The sequence below is a fragment of the Manis pentadactyla genome, chromosome 1 (assembly GCF_030020395.1).
Source record: "Manis pentadactyla isolate mManPen7 chromosome 1, mManPen7.hap1, whole genome shotgun sequence".
In the NCBI taxonomy this organism is placed as follows: Eukaryota; Metazoa; Chordata; class Mammalia; order Pholidota; family Manidae; genus Manis; species Manis pentadactyla.
The window spans coordinates 70,357,390-70,374,044 of NC_080019.1; the positions used below are offsets into that span (position 1 = coordinate 70,357,390).

Consider the following 16,655-nt stretch of genomic DNA (forward strand, 5'->3'; position numbering starts at 1 on the left):
CAGCTTATTATACAAGTGGCTAAATATGCAATAAAAATAAAGATTTTTTTAACTCTTCCTATATGCTGTATTATCAACAGTTAATAAAGAAACTGACAACAATTTTCAAAAAAACTGGTAATTTAGCTCCAGGTGCTTTAGTTCAATGAATGCAATCCAAATTTTTTAGAATATTTTACATGGTGTGAAGGAATTCAAATTATTTCTTACTATTGAGGGTATTAATTATCAAAACAATCCTCTTTTCTGAAATCCTTACCCTTATATTTTATTTCAGGAGTATCAGCTTACACCATACTTACAATTTTCTATAATATGAAGCATTGGCAACTTTGGCTGAAGAGTTGTACAAAACATCAGAAACCAAATACAATCTGGCAATCTAGGACACCAAAAGATAACATGGAACTGAATAAATACAAAAACTAACAGCAACTAATGTATCTAGAAAAAATTCCATATTGAAATTCTTTGGAATCAGTGGCATAAGGCTAATACTCAGCTATAATTTAATAATAACTAATTAAAAGATCTAAAGAAATTCAACATCCCCATAACTATGACTTTGGCAGGGATAAAATCTGTTATTCCTCATTTACATTTCAAACTGATGATAACTTCTGTGTCAAGTAAAGTTTCCCAGGCAGAAAGAAAATAAGACTGCACTGGGAAAGATTTTCTTCAGTCAAGTTCTTCATGCAAAAGAAAACCAATTTCAATCCAAAAAGAAATCAACTATTACTCCCGTTTACTTAAATTTCCATAAAGAGAAATCATTCTCATACCTTTTTGGGAAGGGGAGTCTTTAAGATGGACAATGACTCAGTAATGCAATCCACTATTTCTTCAGCAGCTTCAGCATTATTAAGACAGAAAACCATTGCATCCCCAATATCATTTTTCCTTGGAGTTAACCCCCGCAGGATTTCTTCTAATTTGTCCCTCTGTCTGAATACAATTTTTTAACTTTTAAGAATTTATAAATACAAATTTCAAATGGCATTATAGTTTCTGCATGTAAGCTAATTACTTTAAAACCCACTCAGATAAAATTGTGAAGACTAAATTCTGTTAAGTTTGATTTGTGCTAAGTTCCCAAAACATGTTACTTTTCTTTTTGAAGAGCTATGGGGAAATAACACTCTTCTGGGGACTAATAAACTGCAGTGATTTCTGTTTACAAATGAAGTAAATTTAAAATTATGGGCATTTTTTTCAAGAGTCTTGAGAGTGCCCCAGTCCTATTATCCTATTACAGTGAAAAAGAACTTTTAAGTTCTTTATTCTCCTTCAAAGGAAATATTATTTTAGCACTTCTGCTTAGAACAGACTAAAGCAGAGAGAGACAAACCTTTTCTGTTAAGAATCAGACAGTAAATATTTGAGGCTTTGAGGTCATAATGGTTTCTATCAGCTACTCGACACTGCTGCAATGACACCAAAACAGTCACAGACAGCATGTAAAGGAATAGGCATGATCATGTTCCATTAGAACTTTATTTACAAAAACAGGAGGCAGCCAGATTTAGTCTATGGGCTGAGTCTGTGGATCCCTGGACAAAAGTAAAAATCAACATGTCTTGAGGCAAATATACTCTCAAATACTGTAATTCTTCATTAGCAAATGCTCTCACAAACAACAATAACTAGTATTAAGGTTTACAGACTATGCAGTGAAGTATATAATCTGATATGTGAAAAATTCCTTTAGCCAGTTTTTTCCCATGAGGTATAAAGAACTTATTCTAAACATTTAATAGTTAAATTTATTTCTGCTTCTTAAACCAGGCTAACTGCACTATATTGGTGCTGACTGAGACTAACAAATAACACAGGCTTCTGTGCTAGCCACACACTGCCAACTGTGGAGAGGCTTTGTGAAGGTGACCATCTGACCTACTAATTCATACAATAATTCTTCCTCTTCATGTTGCATTCAAAGAGCTAGAATGTTAAGTCCTAAGCTAATTTCTATAAGAATCACAAGTATTCCAAGGCTAGAGAATCACCACTTCACAAAGAGATCATCGCTAGTTTTTAATAGTAGGAAGAGGTCAAGGTCAACAGGACACACATTTATACTTGCCAAAATGTTTAAAATTCCAAAGCATATGATAAGAGATGTTACATTATTTTAAACATTCACAAGTAAAAAATAAAAAATTTCTTTTATGGTTAACATCTAGTTAGACCACTAATTATAGCAATCATTAAAGCAACTCTTCTGAATATACAGCAGAAAGGAAAAAATCTTACTCTTCCTTAAGTGCTCCCTTTTTACTAGGCTCCTCTACAAAAGCTTCTGTTTCTTGCTCTTCTGACATCCCATGCAAGTATGGATTTAATGGTGGTGGCCTCCAAAAAGATCCATTTTTGAACATGCGAAAATCTTCTGTCCGCCACTTAGTTGGAGAATCTCCCTAATCAATGTCCAGAATGTTATTACACAGACCTAGTACTTCAGAGTCAAAATTAACAAAGCAATTGATTTTACTTGCCTGCAGAATAGAATAAAGCTTCCACCTATAGTAAACATGGGCTGGTGTCTGGTTTTCAAATAAGAATCTAAAACAAAAGAAAACAAAAATTAAGCACCATATTCTTTAATGAAGAATTATCTTCAAGTAAATATAAAGAAACGAGAAATATTATCTGCCCATTTAGTTGTAAATAAAACCAGAAGCAAAGACCCCTGAAGAGAAATCCTCACCCAGTGCCAACTGCCGTTTATTCTCTTCCTCACCACAGCCAACAACTGTTTTTGGGGACGGACATTAATTTCTGAATTTAGGTATGCACTATGCTGAGTATTAATATCAACTTTACTGAACTCTATCTATCTGATACTGTGTCTGGCAATGGAGAAGTTTTCCCAAGATATAATTTCAAAAGCAGTGGCTTTTAAATGGCTTAAGAATGCTAAATGAATGTCTTAGATACCAAAGCTATTCAGAAGATATGCAATTTCCTATAAACCTCATTTGTTCTATATGTTACTTATGACAGACTCTTTCACTGAAAAGCATAAAGTATTTTCCTCCTAGGGAATGTTAATTAAATCAAAATTAGTTGGAAAAGTGACCCACATACACTCTGTGCAACTTACTAAAACTTTCTTCTCATCCCATTGCAAAAGTAGCCCCATATACTTTTAGAACTTTATTCCTGGAAATATTTGTAATTCCAAAAAATAAGTTAAAAGCATTTTTAAAACGCACACCTGAGGATAAACAATACGGTATATATGTGCAATAAAATATTATTCAGCCTTAAAAGATACTGAAAATCTGCCACATGCCACAACATGAACCTTGAAGACAAAATGCTAAGTGAAATAAGCCAGTCTTAAAAGTACAAATATTTTGACTCCACCTATATGAGGTACCTAGAGTAATCAAATTAAGAGAGACAGAAAGTAGAATAGTGGTTGCCAAAGCCTGGGGGACCAATGGAATAGGGAGTTTTTGTTTAAAGTGTACAAAGGTTCAGTTATGGAAGATGAGAGAACTTCTGTAGATGAACAGCGGTGATGGCTGCATGACAATGAGAATGTACTTAATGCCACTGAACTGTACATGTAAAAATGGTAAGAATGGTCAATTTTATATGTACATTTAATAATAAAAAAATGCACACCTGAACATAGGATTATTGATTTCTCTGTTCATAATCATAGCTTCAAACATTGGCCCTTCACGTACAACAAACTCTATCATCCGATGTATCAGGGCGAGTAAATTCCTACAACAACAACACAGTTAAAGAAAATGGATTCAGACCTACCACTATATAAAACTACACTTGACCTAAGTTACTATAGTTGTGCAGAAGAAGATTATTCTGCTAATACAGAATTTTATACCAAAAATGTAACCTGGAGCATGTTAATGGCATATGCATTAAGAGGGAGTGGGGCAATGGGGACAGGGAAGTGGTGGGGCAGGAAAGGTGAAGGGAGGTGGGAAACCATAACACAGCTTCACGGTAATAAAGATTTAATTTTCTAAATGACACTTAATCTTATTTTCCAAATACAAAACATTAAATTATGAGTCACAACTAACTGGAAAGCTGCAAATGTATAAAATCAGTAACTTGAAGCTTACATGTTACCACAGTCATCTAAAATCTTACATACTAACTCAGTTTTAAAAGAAAATATTCTAAACCAAGCACTTTTGTGATGGTATTGAATGTTATATACATGACGGTAATTTATAAAAATGCAAAACTACTTAACAAGTTTAAGGCCTGATTTAATAAAAAAAATCCATCCAACTGCTGTGCTTTTCTGGTACAGATATAGCAGATGGAGTTTTTATTGAATCTGACCTTTAATGAGGCAACATCCCTTTGGACCACACTTCAAACTAGTTCACCCAACTCATGACATGTATAATTCTACCTGTGAATTATGAATCAATGAAGCAACTATATTGTCAAAGCCTTAAATGAGTGGAATCCTCTTTCTAAAATATTCCAAAATTAGGGACATGGTGAAATGCCCTCCCCATTTTTCCTAACAACTACGTTCCAATATTTAAGCCAAAAATAAAATATGTGAATTAACTTTTTAGTATAATCGTTTTATTGGTTGGGCTCATAAAAAAGCATTCATTTTTAAAGTCTGAAGCTGGCTCCTAAAGTCATGTGATACCTTAGCAGATTCCAAACACAGTTTTAGTCACTGTATACAGTGTAAAGCAAAAATGACTCAGCTTATTATAAGCTGCTTTTGATTTCTCATTTCACCAGTCCTCCAGCATAACAGAGTTGGCAAATAACAGTTGGGAAGAGCAAAAGGATATTGACTCTTTGTACAAGGCACACACTATATTACACCTTTAGCATTCCCAGCTCAAACTAAGTTTATATCATTGCTAGAATATAAATAAATATATAATTACCAAATAAGACAAATTTTTTTGACTCTATAATGCTCTGCTTCAGAGCACATGAACAGTAAAATAATTTACTTTGTGGTCCTTATAATTTTCTCACATTTTCCAAACAAACTACTTAAGTGAACACTAAAATCTCTACATAGTGAGAAAAATGAAGATTTACATCTTTAACAAAGGGGAAACTATACATTTAAAAAGTATTAATTCAACCTCAAATTGTTAAAAAAACAAAAAAATCACTTAATTATAAATCTGAAAATAATTTTTTTCACAAAAGTATTACTCTGCAAATATGCAGTCCTTGTACTTGATATCCAAATGAGAATGTATTCTCAGCATCTCAGATAATGACATTATTTGAAGGAAGGGAGATAGTATAAAGTTATGATTCTGTTTCAAAAGTGCCACTGATAATGTGTCAAATTAAAGGGAAATTTTAAGTTAAGTATATAATATATAAAATTAATTAGTAGGTGGACAAATGATATATACATCCAGAAACTCGTATGAATTAAGTCAAAAGCAACTTGACTTGAGTATTAAAGATAGATGAAAAATGGTTTAGCAAATTTAAAACAAACAATTCATTGTAATGGTGAATCAAGACTTCAGCAAAGTGTATTCTTAAAATTCTGTTAAATAACCTGAGCCAAATGTAAAGCTACTACTGGATATATGCTTTTTGAATGCTACAAAAAATACCTTCCTATGAATGCTTTATCAGTGGAAAAACCCGCTATAGTTTTAAACAGGCTTGTAACTGACAGATCTAATTTTAGAAAATTTTAAGTTTAAAAGAAGTTTTAAAATGTTTCATAGATCATTTAAAATCAAAATCTGACAATTAGTTGTAGCTAACTTGAATTCAAGATTAGTAAAGAATCTGTAAGTAATCACACTCTCTTTCCTTAAGTATTGTGGGTGACTTTTCTATTACAATGAAACAGTGTAGTACAAAAACATGATATATTTTAAAGTGCATTATTTTATTTTAAAATGCAAATTATCTTATTCTGGGCAACAATAACAATAAAAAAATTGTCTCTCAGTTACAATAAAACCACATTTACTGGAGTCGATCGTACCAATGTCTGGTCAAAACCTGTATACTTTCCCAATCCATCCTATGATGTTTCCTGGTCCCCCGCTGCCGCAGACAGTTCAGCTGGTGTTGCTCACCAAGGCCAATGTCAAAGAGAATTTGGTATTTTGTGTTCATTTATTATTCAACCAGTGTTGTGTTCCTGTGTTTGGGAAAAGGCTTAGCTTGACTGAGCAAGAGCGTACCTAGGGCATGAGTTCTTCTGCTTTACCATTATGTTGAAAAAGAAAAAAAAGGAAGAAAGGAAAATAAAAGAATTCTAAACACCTTTTTTATTATGGAAAAAAGTTTCTGGTATGTATTGGTCTTCGTGAAAATAATAGAAATTCCTTCTTAAAATCAGTTAGAAAAAAAAGCTATGCCTTCAGTAAGGAGACCTCAAACTAAGATTGCATGTTAATAAACATAGATAACTCAGAAAACAAGGGAAAAAAATAACAGATTGGGTCAAATTGTAACATTATTTAACATTTAAGATACATTTAATACACCTATTTTTTATCACAACAGTCTTAACATTACGTATCAGACTAACAACTCCAGATTAAATCTATTAAACACATTCTAACTATTATATCTATAAAATTCCCTACACTGGGTAACAAGCAAAAATGAAAAAAGATGACATAAAATTGTAAAGTATACTAAGGTTAGTTAAGTTTCACATATCCCCCCAAAAAAATACTGGGAAGGAACCATTGCTCAGTCAAGATACTACCTTTTCCTCAACACCACTTTTTTTTAATTCAGAAGGGGATATTGTCTATATTTAGATCAGTAATAATAAAGAAAAACATGTACCTTTCTGTTGGGATAACCACTTTGACTATGGCTTGCGACAGAGTCTGTATATGAAGTCACATCAGATAATAAACATAGAATATGTGAGTATTGTTAACAAGTAACAAGCAAAAATATACATATGCATTGAAAATACTACACATCTAATCACAAGTTTTGCAGGCAATCACTGCATTTGAAGTAATTAAACACTAAGCAATTACATAAATGCAAATGGATGTGTTCAGTGAACAATAATGTTCACTAAATGCAAAGAATCAGAACATTCCTGCCAGAATGCACATCAATGCACTGAAATAGGTACTACACTGAGAATTATCAGATAAAGATTTTAATTTGTGAAATAATTAACTGTTTGCCTCTGACCATACATTTTCTACTTTGTTCCCAAGCCTTTAAAACCAGCCCTGTCATTTTAAGTGTAAATATTTCATAATAGAACCAACAAATTCTTTTAACTGGAAATTAAGTTGGTTTTATGTTTAATAAAAAGAAAATACTCACCCTTTGCTTTACTAGAGTAGTTAACTGTTTTTTAAAAACCATACATGCTCTCAAATATTACAAAACCTCAGATCCTGAGAACTAAGCTAGCTGCCATCCAAACAGTTTATTTAGGAGATCTTTCTAAATTGAAAAGTCACTTAACCAAATACAAAGTATCACTTTCTCACATCAAAGTATTTGTAGATACTGCACTTAAGCAAACCTGGGTACAACAGTGGACAAAGGGGGAAAAAAAACTTAATAAGTGATCAGAAAGGAATGGTAGCCACAAGTAAAAATATGACCTAGTATTTCAATATAGGATTTCCATGGGCTAAGGCAGGGAACACATCTACTTAATTCTTTAAGAGTTTCCAAACAGAACTACACACACATTTTCTATAAAATTGTTGAAAAGAAATACTACCACAGATTTAGTATTTACAAATTAGATGCGGCCCTATGTACACTTTTTTAATTACCTTCTCAAAATCCTCCTTGTTTTTAGGTGGCGGTAACATGGGAGCATTGGGGTTTTTTAACCGCTCTCTAGGCTGCGCATTAAAAGGCAGTCCTGACGGAGGAGGGGGAAGTGTATGTTCCATCATTGAAGGTGGAATGTATATTGGATGTGGAGGAATAGGCACAGCTTTACCCCAACCTAACTTCATTTCAAAAGACATAATCATCTTTCCTACGAAAAAAAAAAAAGAAAGGTCACTTTGGTAACTCTCAAGAAATAAATAAATGATTTCTGGGATTTGAATCAATTTTCATTTTAAACATTTCTATTTTCCCTAGTTTTTATAATGCTTTTCAGAACCACCTGAACTTTTTTACCATTTAAATTTTTTAAAGCTCTTTCAGCATCTCTTCTATTCATAAAGGCCACAAAGCCACAATTTCTCTCTCTTGCTCTTTCTTCATCAGTTCTCGGCCACATAATTTTCACACTGGCTAATGGTCCAAATCTTCCAAATTCTTGGCACAGCATTTCTTCATTCATCTATTAAAAGACATGAGTTTTTTGGTATGTAAAAAAGATAGGAAAAAGAATTCTATGCAACAAAAAGCAAAGTAATTTTTGCAAAATATAAATATATTAATGCTACAACTTCCATTTAAGTACTATGACTTCTAACAAAGGTTAAAATCTTATCCTCAGGGGGCATTCACCAATCTTTTCACACCAGCAACATTCTGTTTTACATAAACAAGTGACCAGGGTGAAGAGGGTGGGTGGCTAGAGAATCATAAGTATACTTTTAACCTCCTTCTTCTTTCTTCTGAGATCCTACATCTAAAATAAGCTGTTCTATGGTTTGTTCAGGCATTTAGCAATATTTTTCAGGCATCAGTGATTATCACATTTAGGGAAAGGAGGAAATATTTGTTGACAATAAAAAAAAAAGGATCTAATAACCTTTTCTTTTTCTAGCACTCAGAATAGAGAAAATAGAGAATAATCAAGAATAGAGAAAAAAATAGTAAATATGCAATGAAGTCGTAAATATAATTGTTTTAAAAAGTGCATTATGTATAACCACTACCTTCCCTATAACACAAATTAACACTGAAACAGGGAAAAGAATTAAAATATAAAAGACAAAAATCACAGCACTGGTTTGCTCTTATGAAGAGGGGAAAAAAAAAAGAAGATCCATAAGGAAGCAAGCTATGCATTGGAAAGGGGTAATCTCAAAAGCCAATTGCCCAGCACTGGTCATGTCCTGATTTGAAAAATCGTAAAATCAGCACCTAATAATACATTCCAAATTCAGAGTATAGTCCAGACAGAAAGCAGAGACAGGATCTTAAAAATTCTAATAAGATTCGACCCTTACCAGTAAGGCTCAACTTCACAAGATAATTTTAGAGACTACCTAGTTCCATCCAGTTAACTTACATCAGATCTTTGACTTTTTATTTTTATTGAGAAAGCAGTTTTCTTCCAAAAGTATGAAGCATTATGAGCCAAATTTCATCTTACTTTATTTACAATACCTGTGGGTTTATGTTTCCAAGGTATAAATTAGTAGTACTTGGATCTCCAACATCATGTGAGCCAGGTGCATAATCATCAAGAACTAAGACAAGAAAAAAAATTATAACCTGCAAAATTGTATAGTTTCTATTAATTAAAAAGAGCAAAAAACTGTATTACCACCAGATGATCTATTTCTTCTTGAAGGCGCATCCACTTTAAAAGGGAGAAAAGAAAACAATTTTTAGTCTTTGGAATAGTTAATCACAAACAAAAACATTAAAATAAATGTCACTTACTAGAACGACGCTGACCATCAGAATCTGACTGAGGCGGCTCAAATCGACTTAACCTGCCTTTTGTTTTATGTCTCTCATCACGCTCTTCTTGAATTCTGTTGAAAATATTTACAATCACTAATAATAAGCCAAAATTTGTTACTAATAAAACTTATCCAGGTACCATCTTCAAATAACTTGAAATATTTATGAGTAACTGAATACCAATACTGACAACCAAGATTAGAGTCTTTCAGCTATAATAGAGTCGTGAGCAAATTTCTGATATACTATACAAGCAATGGAATACAAAGCCCACTTTTAATGTGAGGAGGAAATTCAGCATTAAAACCAGTGACTTCACTGGCTAAGTTCCACTACTCCTCACCCCTACCTCAGTGACTATACTGTTTCCACTGCAAACAAGACTCCAAACTGAACTGCATCCATATAATGCAAGCAACCTAGATGCTAGATGAAATGGCTAATTCATCTTCAAACATACCCCACAAAATACTGTAATATCTAAAACAACCTGGTAAACCAGTTAGTAATAACTTATTGGTACACTACATTCTGCACACCTGCATCTGGAACTATCATCTCAGTACCCTTTAGGATAGCCACTCTCAGCACTATAAAACTTACTGTTTCAATTCTTCTTTGAAGAGTTCCAAATTGCTTTTTTTCTTTTCTTTCTCTCCTTTCTTAAGTGGCTGTAAAGGATATGACAAGTTATACTTCAAACAAAACAAGGTTAAACAAAACTAATGGTTCAATAATCAGATCATATTAAGTAATTTTTATTTTAGTGCCTATTGTGTTCTGATTATTTAAATTAAAAAGAATGTTTGTTATAATGAACTTCCCTTCTTGTTCTCTCAAACTAGGAGTTTAACAATTAAATTATTACATCAATTAAATAAAATGACAAGAGGTAGTCTTAAAGGAGCCACTAACTTTATCCTCCAAAAGCCTGTGAACTTAGGCCTGAATATTGTTGGAAGAGAACAGGGAGCCAAATTAATGGACATAAAGTCACTGAATTGCCATGTACACTAACTGCCATGAACAACTACCAAAAATAAGCACTATTCAAAACAATCACTTTAGGAAGATACGAATTACTGAAACAGTACCACCTTTGGAATTCCTGTTTAAAAACTGCTTCAAAACTGCTATTGGACTCCCTCCTCAAAAGCACCAAAATAATTCAATGGGGAAGAGAATAGTCTTTTAAACAAATGGTGCTAGGACAACTGAATATCCACACATAGAAGAAAAAGTAAAGTTGGGACTTCCACTTCGTATCATACACAAAACTTAACTCAAATGGCTCATAGACCTAAATATTAAGAACTAAAAATATAAAAGAGAAAAACAGGAATAAATCTTCATGACTACGAATTAGACATAGTTTCTTAGATATGACATCAAAAACACAAGCAACAAAAGGAGAAAACGATAAACCGAACTTCACTGAACCTTTTTGTGCTTCAAAGGACACAATCAAGTACAAAGACACTCCACAGAATGGGAGAAAACATTTACAAATCATATAGCTGATAAGCGACTTGACTCCAGAAGGTGTCACACAAGTCAATAAAAGAAAAAAAAAAAGTTAAAAACTGGGCCAAGGATCTGAAGAGACATTTCTCCATGGAAAACTATAAATGGATGATAAACACATAAAAATATGCTCAAAATCATTAGGAAAGATAAAACCACAATTAGGTACTACTTCATACCCACTGAGATAACTATAATTAACTTTAAAAACAGATAATTTTTAACAAGTATTGATGAAGATGTGGAAAAACTGCTCCTCATACACTGCTTGATGGGCCTGTAAACTGGTACAGATACTCTGGAAAAGAGTTTGGTAGTTTTTCAAAAGCTAAATCAATAGTTAATATATTATGACCCAGCAACTCCATTCTTAGGTATATTTAAGAGTCCACACAAAAGCCTACGCAAGAATGTTTACAGCAGCGAGAGATTCAAGATGGTGGCATGAGAGGTGAGACAGAGAATTCCTCCCAAAACCACAAATAGTACAAAAATATAGTTAATTAATACAACTAACCCTAAAACAGCAACAGGAAAGAAGGCTGAACCAGAATGCATACAGACCTGGCAAACAGAGCAGACCTCACAAAACAGGGTAATGTACCAAAGCCTTGATCCAGCAGGACCCAAGCCCTTCCCCCACCCCAGCTCACAGGCGGGAGAAAGAGAAATGGAGCAGGGGAGGGTGTGGAAGCCTGGGGCTGCTGAACACCCAGCCCTGGAGGTCTGCTTTGCGAGCAGAAACCTACATTGTGTGCTGCTCTGGAGGATGGGGAGCTGGGACAGGCTGAGTGCTTGAGAGACTGAGATTCCGGCCGTTTGTGGACAACAGGATCCACAGACGGCTGCTCTGGGACAAGAGAAAAGCAGGCGGTATGAGAAGCTTCATAGCAGCGAGAGGGCTGTTGAAGGGGTGGGGTTTGCACAGAGCTTGCTGCACAGGAGAGGGGAGAGCTGGACATGGTTGTCCGGGCGCGCTCTGCCCAGCGGGTTGGGAAATTTGAGGACCTTCAGGCACTCCATCCCCCTGGCTGCCTACTCAGCTCCAAGGCCCCCCACTGTGACATGCAGCCTGCTGTACCTTCCTCCTGGCCTGACAGCACCAGCTCTCAAACCGGCAGTCACTGCGCTGGCATGATACCAGTCAGACAGAAGCCCCACCTACAAAAGCTAGAGATGCAAAGCGCAGAGAGTTACACCTGTATACTTGGCCCACTGGCTCTGATACTGGAGACAGGCACCGCACATGGGAATCAGGAAACAGATCTTTCCTCCCCACAGGTATCAGCTCTGCTCCCCTACGACCCCCAACCTCACTCTAGGGGCTGAGCACCTCTAGAGACTGGAGCCTCTGGGCACCACATAGAAATATGAAACGTCAAAAGAACCTGGTTCAGACCAAAATCTCACAAACCCCAGAAAAAGAGCCAAATAAAGCTGAACTCACCAATCTGCCTGAAAGAGAGTTCAAAATAAAAATCATAAACATGCTCATGGAGGTACAAAAAAATATTCAAGAACTCAGGAATGAATTTAAGATGGAGATTCAATCATTAAGAAATTCCGTATCTGAAATGAAACATACAGTGGAGGGATTTAAAAGCAGATTAGATGTAGTAGAAGAGATGGTAAATGGAAGTGAAATTAGAAAAGAGGAATACAAAGAAGCTGAGGCACAGAGAAAAAAGAGAATCTCTAAGAATGGAAGAATATTGAGAGAACTGTGTGATCAATCCAAAAGGAACAATATTTGCATTATAGGGGTACCACAAGGAGAGAAAAAAAGGGATAGAAAGTGTCTTTGAGGAGGTAATTGCTGAAAACTTCCCCAATCCAGGAAGGAGACAGTCTCTCAAGCCATGGAGGTGCACAGATCTCCCAACACAAGGCACCCAAGGAAGACAACATCAAGACATATAATAATTAAAATGGCAAAGATCAAGGATAAAGACAGACTGTTAAAAGCAGCTGGAGAGAGAAAAAAGATCACATACAAAGGAAAACCCATCAGGCTATCATCAGACTTCTCAACAGAAACCTTACAGGCCAGAAAGGAGTGGCATGATGTATTTAATGCAATGAAGCAGAGGGGCCTTGAACCAAGAATACTCTACCTGGCAAGGTTATCATTTAAATTTGAAGGAAGAATTAAACAATTTTCAGATAAGCAAAATCTGAGAGAATTTACCTCCCACAAACCACCTCTACAGTGCATTTTGGAGGGACTGCTATAGATAGAAGTATTTGTAAGGCTAAATAGATGTCACCAGGGTAAATAAAACCACAACAAAGTAGAACAATTAATTTCTAAGCAAATGCAGTATCAAATCAACTACTCCCGAAGTCAATAAGGGGATATATAAAGCATACAGAAAATGATACCTAACATATAAAGAAAGGAGGAGGAAGAAAAAAATAATAACCTTTAGGTTGTGTTTTAATAGCATACGAAGTGAGTTAAATTAGACTGTTAGATAGTAAGGGAATTACCCCTGAAACTTTGGTAACGATGAATCTAAAGCCTCCAATGGCAATAAGTACATACCTATCGGTAATCACCCCAAATGGAAATGGTCTGAATATACCAATCAAAAGATACAGTCACTGAATGGATAAAAAAACAGGACGCATCTATATGCTGCCTACAAGAAACTCACTTCAAACCCAAAGACATACACAGACTGAAAGTAAAAGGATGGAAAAACTTATTTCATGTAACTAATAGGGAAAAAAAGCAGGAGTTGTAGTACTTGTTATCAGACAAAATAGACTTCTAAACAAAGAAAGTAACAAGAGACAAAGAAGGACATTACATAATGATAAAAGGGTCAGTCCAACAAGAGGATATAACTATTATAAATATCTATGTACCCAATACAGGATCACCTACATATGTGAAACAAATACTAACAGAATTAAAAGGGGAAATAGAATGCAATGCATTCATTTTAGGAGACTTCAAAACACCACTCACTCCAAAGGACAGATTAACCAGACAGAAAATAAGTAAAGAGACAGAGGCACTGAACAACTTATTAGAACAGACGGACCTAACGGACATCTACAGAACATTCCATCCAAACGCAAAAGGATATACATTCTTCTCAAGTACACATGAAACACTTTCAAGAATATATCATATGTTAGGCCACAAAAACAGCCCCAGTAAATTCAAAAAGACTGAAATTGTACCAACCAGCTTCTGAGATCACAAAGGTATGAAACTAGAAATAAATTACACAAAGAAAACAAAAAAACCCCAAACACATGGAGGCTTAATGACATGCTCCTATATAATCAATGGATCAATAACCAAATAAAAACAGAGATCAAACAATATATGGACAACAATAATTCAATACGACAAAATCTGTGGGAAGCAGCAAAGGCCGAGCTAAGAGGGAAATATACTGCAATACACGCCTACCTCAGGAAAGAAGAACAATCCCACATGAACAGTTTCAACTCACAATTAACGAAACTAGGAAAGGAAGAACAAATGGGACCCAAAGTCAGTAGAAGGAGGAACATAATAAAGATTAAAGCAGAAATAAATAAAATTGAGAAGAATAAAACAATAGAAAGAATCAATGAAAGCAGGAGATGAGTCTTCAAGAAAATAAACAAAATAGATAAACCCCTAGCCAGATTTATCAAGAAAAAAAGAGAGTCTACACACATAAACAGAATCAGAAATGAGAAAGGAAAAATCACTACGGACATCACAGAAATACAAAGAATTATGAGAGAACACTATGAAAAATTATATGGTAACAATCTGGATAATCTAGAAGAAATGGACAACTTTCTAGAAAAATATAACCTTCCAAGGCTGACTCAGAAAAGGCAGAAAATATGAATAGACCAAAGAAATTGAATTGGTAATCAAAAAACTACCTAAGAATAAAACCCTTGCACCAGATGGCTTTCACTGCTGAATTTTATCAAACATTTAGTGAAGACCAAATACCCATCCTCCTCAAAGTTTTCCAAAATGGAAAAGAGGAGGGAATACTTCCAAACTCATTCTATGAGGCCAGCATCACTCTAATACAAAAACCAGGCAAAGACACCACAAAAAAAGAAAATTACAGACCCGTATCTCTGATGAACATAGATGCAAACACACTCAACAAAATATTAGCAAACCAAATTAAAAAATACATCAAAAAGATCATCCATTATGGTCAAGTGGAATTCATGCCAGGGATGCAAGGAGGGAACAACATTTGAAAATCCATCAACATCATCCACCACATCAACAAAAGAAGGACAAAAACCACATGATCATCTCCATAGATGGTGAAAAAGCATTCAAAAAAATTCAGCATCCAATTCATGATTAAAAACTCCCAACAAAATGGGTATAGAGGGCACGTACCTCAACATAATAAAGGCCATATATGACAAACCCACAGCCAACATTATACTTAACAGCAAAAAGCTGAAAGCTTTTCCTTTAAGATTGGGAACAAAACAAGGATGCCCATACTCCCCACTTTTATTCAACATAGTTCTGGAGGTCGTAGCCACAGCAACCAGACAACACAAAGAAATAAAAGGCATCCAGATTCGCAAGGAAGAAGTCGAACTGTCCTTGTTTGCAGATGACATGATAAGTGTACATAAAAAACCCTAAATAGACACACTAAAAAAAAAAAAAAAAAAAAAAAAAACCCTAAAGAATCCACTCCAAAAATACTAGATCTAATATCTGAATTCAGCAAAGTTGCAGGATTCAAAATCAATACGCAGAAATCTGTGGAATTCCTATATACTAACACTGAACTAGCAGAAAGAGAAATCAGGAAAACAATTCCATTCACAGTTGCATCAAAAAGAATAAAATATCTAGGAATAAACCTAACCAAGGAGGTGAAAGACCTATACTCTGAAAACTACAAGACACTCATGAGAGGAATTAAAGAAGAAACCAATAAATGGAAACACATCCTGTGCTCATGGATAGGTAGAATTAATATTGTCAAAATGGCCATCCTGCCTAAAGCAATCTACAGACTCAATGCAATCCCTATCAAAATACCAACAGTATTCTTCAATGAACTAGAGTAAATAGTTCCAAAATTCATATGGAACCACAAAAGACCCCGAATAGCCAAAGCAGTCCTGAGAACGAAAAATAAAGCAGGTGGAATTACACTCCCTGATTTCAAGCTCTACTACAAAGCCATAGTAATCAAGACAATTGGTACTGGCACAAGAACAGACCCACAGACCAGTGGAACAGAACAGAGAGCCCAGATATAAACCCAAGAACACATGGTGAATTATTATATGAAAAAGGAGCCATGGATATACAATGGGGAAATGACAGCCTCTTCAACAGCTGGTGCTGGCAAAACTGGACAGCCACAAGTAAGAATAAAACTGGATTATTGTCTAACCCCATACACAAAAGTAAATTCAAAATGGATCAAAGACCTGAATGTAAGTCATGAAACCATAAAACTCTTAGAAAAAAACATAGCCAAAAATCTCCTGGACATAAACATTAGCAACTTCTTCAAGAA

At 34.8% G+C, this 16,655-nt stretch overlaps 1 protein-coding gene across 3 annotated transcripts in view; it reads right to left on the reverse strand.

The window, feature by feature from the left end:
- U2SURP (U2 snRNP associated SURP domain containing) overlaps positions 1 to 16,655 on the reverse strand; it is a 66,057-nt gene that overhangs the window by 32,872 nt on the left and 16,530 nt on the right. Inside the window, exons 7-18 of one of the 3 annotated variants that reach the window (XM_036877306.2) lie at positions 10,204 to 10,271; positions 9,577 to 9,671; positions 9,461 to 9,493; positions 9,298 to 9,380; positions 8,134 to 8,299; positions 7,776 to 7,987; positions 6,808 to 6,851; positions 3,637 to 3,741; positions 2,499 to 2,565; positions 2,257 to 2,420; positions 786 to 948; positions 303 to 382 (exon numbers count right to left, since the gene is read on the reverse strand). In XM_036877306.2, coding sequence (XP_036733201.2) covers positions 303 to 382; positions 786 to 948; positions 2,257 to 2,420; positions 2,499 to 2,565; positions 3,637 to 3,741; positions 6,808 to 6,851; positions 7,776 to 7,987; positions 8,134 to 8,299; positions 9,298 to 9,380; positions 9,461 to 9,493; positions 9,577 to 9,671; positions 10,204 to 10,271 — 1,280 coding nt within the window. Of the gene's footprint in view, positions 1 to 302; positions 383 to 785; positions 949 to 2,256; positions 2,421 to 2,498; positions 2,566 to 3,636; positions 3,742 to 6,807; positions 6,852 to 7,775; positions 7,988 to 8,133; positions 8,300 to 9,297; positions 9,381 to 9,457; positions 9,494 to 9,576; positions 9,672 to 10,203; positions 10,272 to 16,655 lie in introns of those variants that run through there. The other 2 variants (XM_036877305.2, XM_036877307.2) reach the window with 2 other exon arrangements.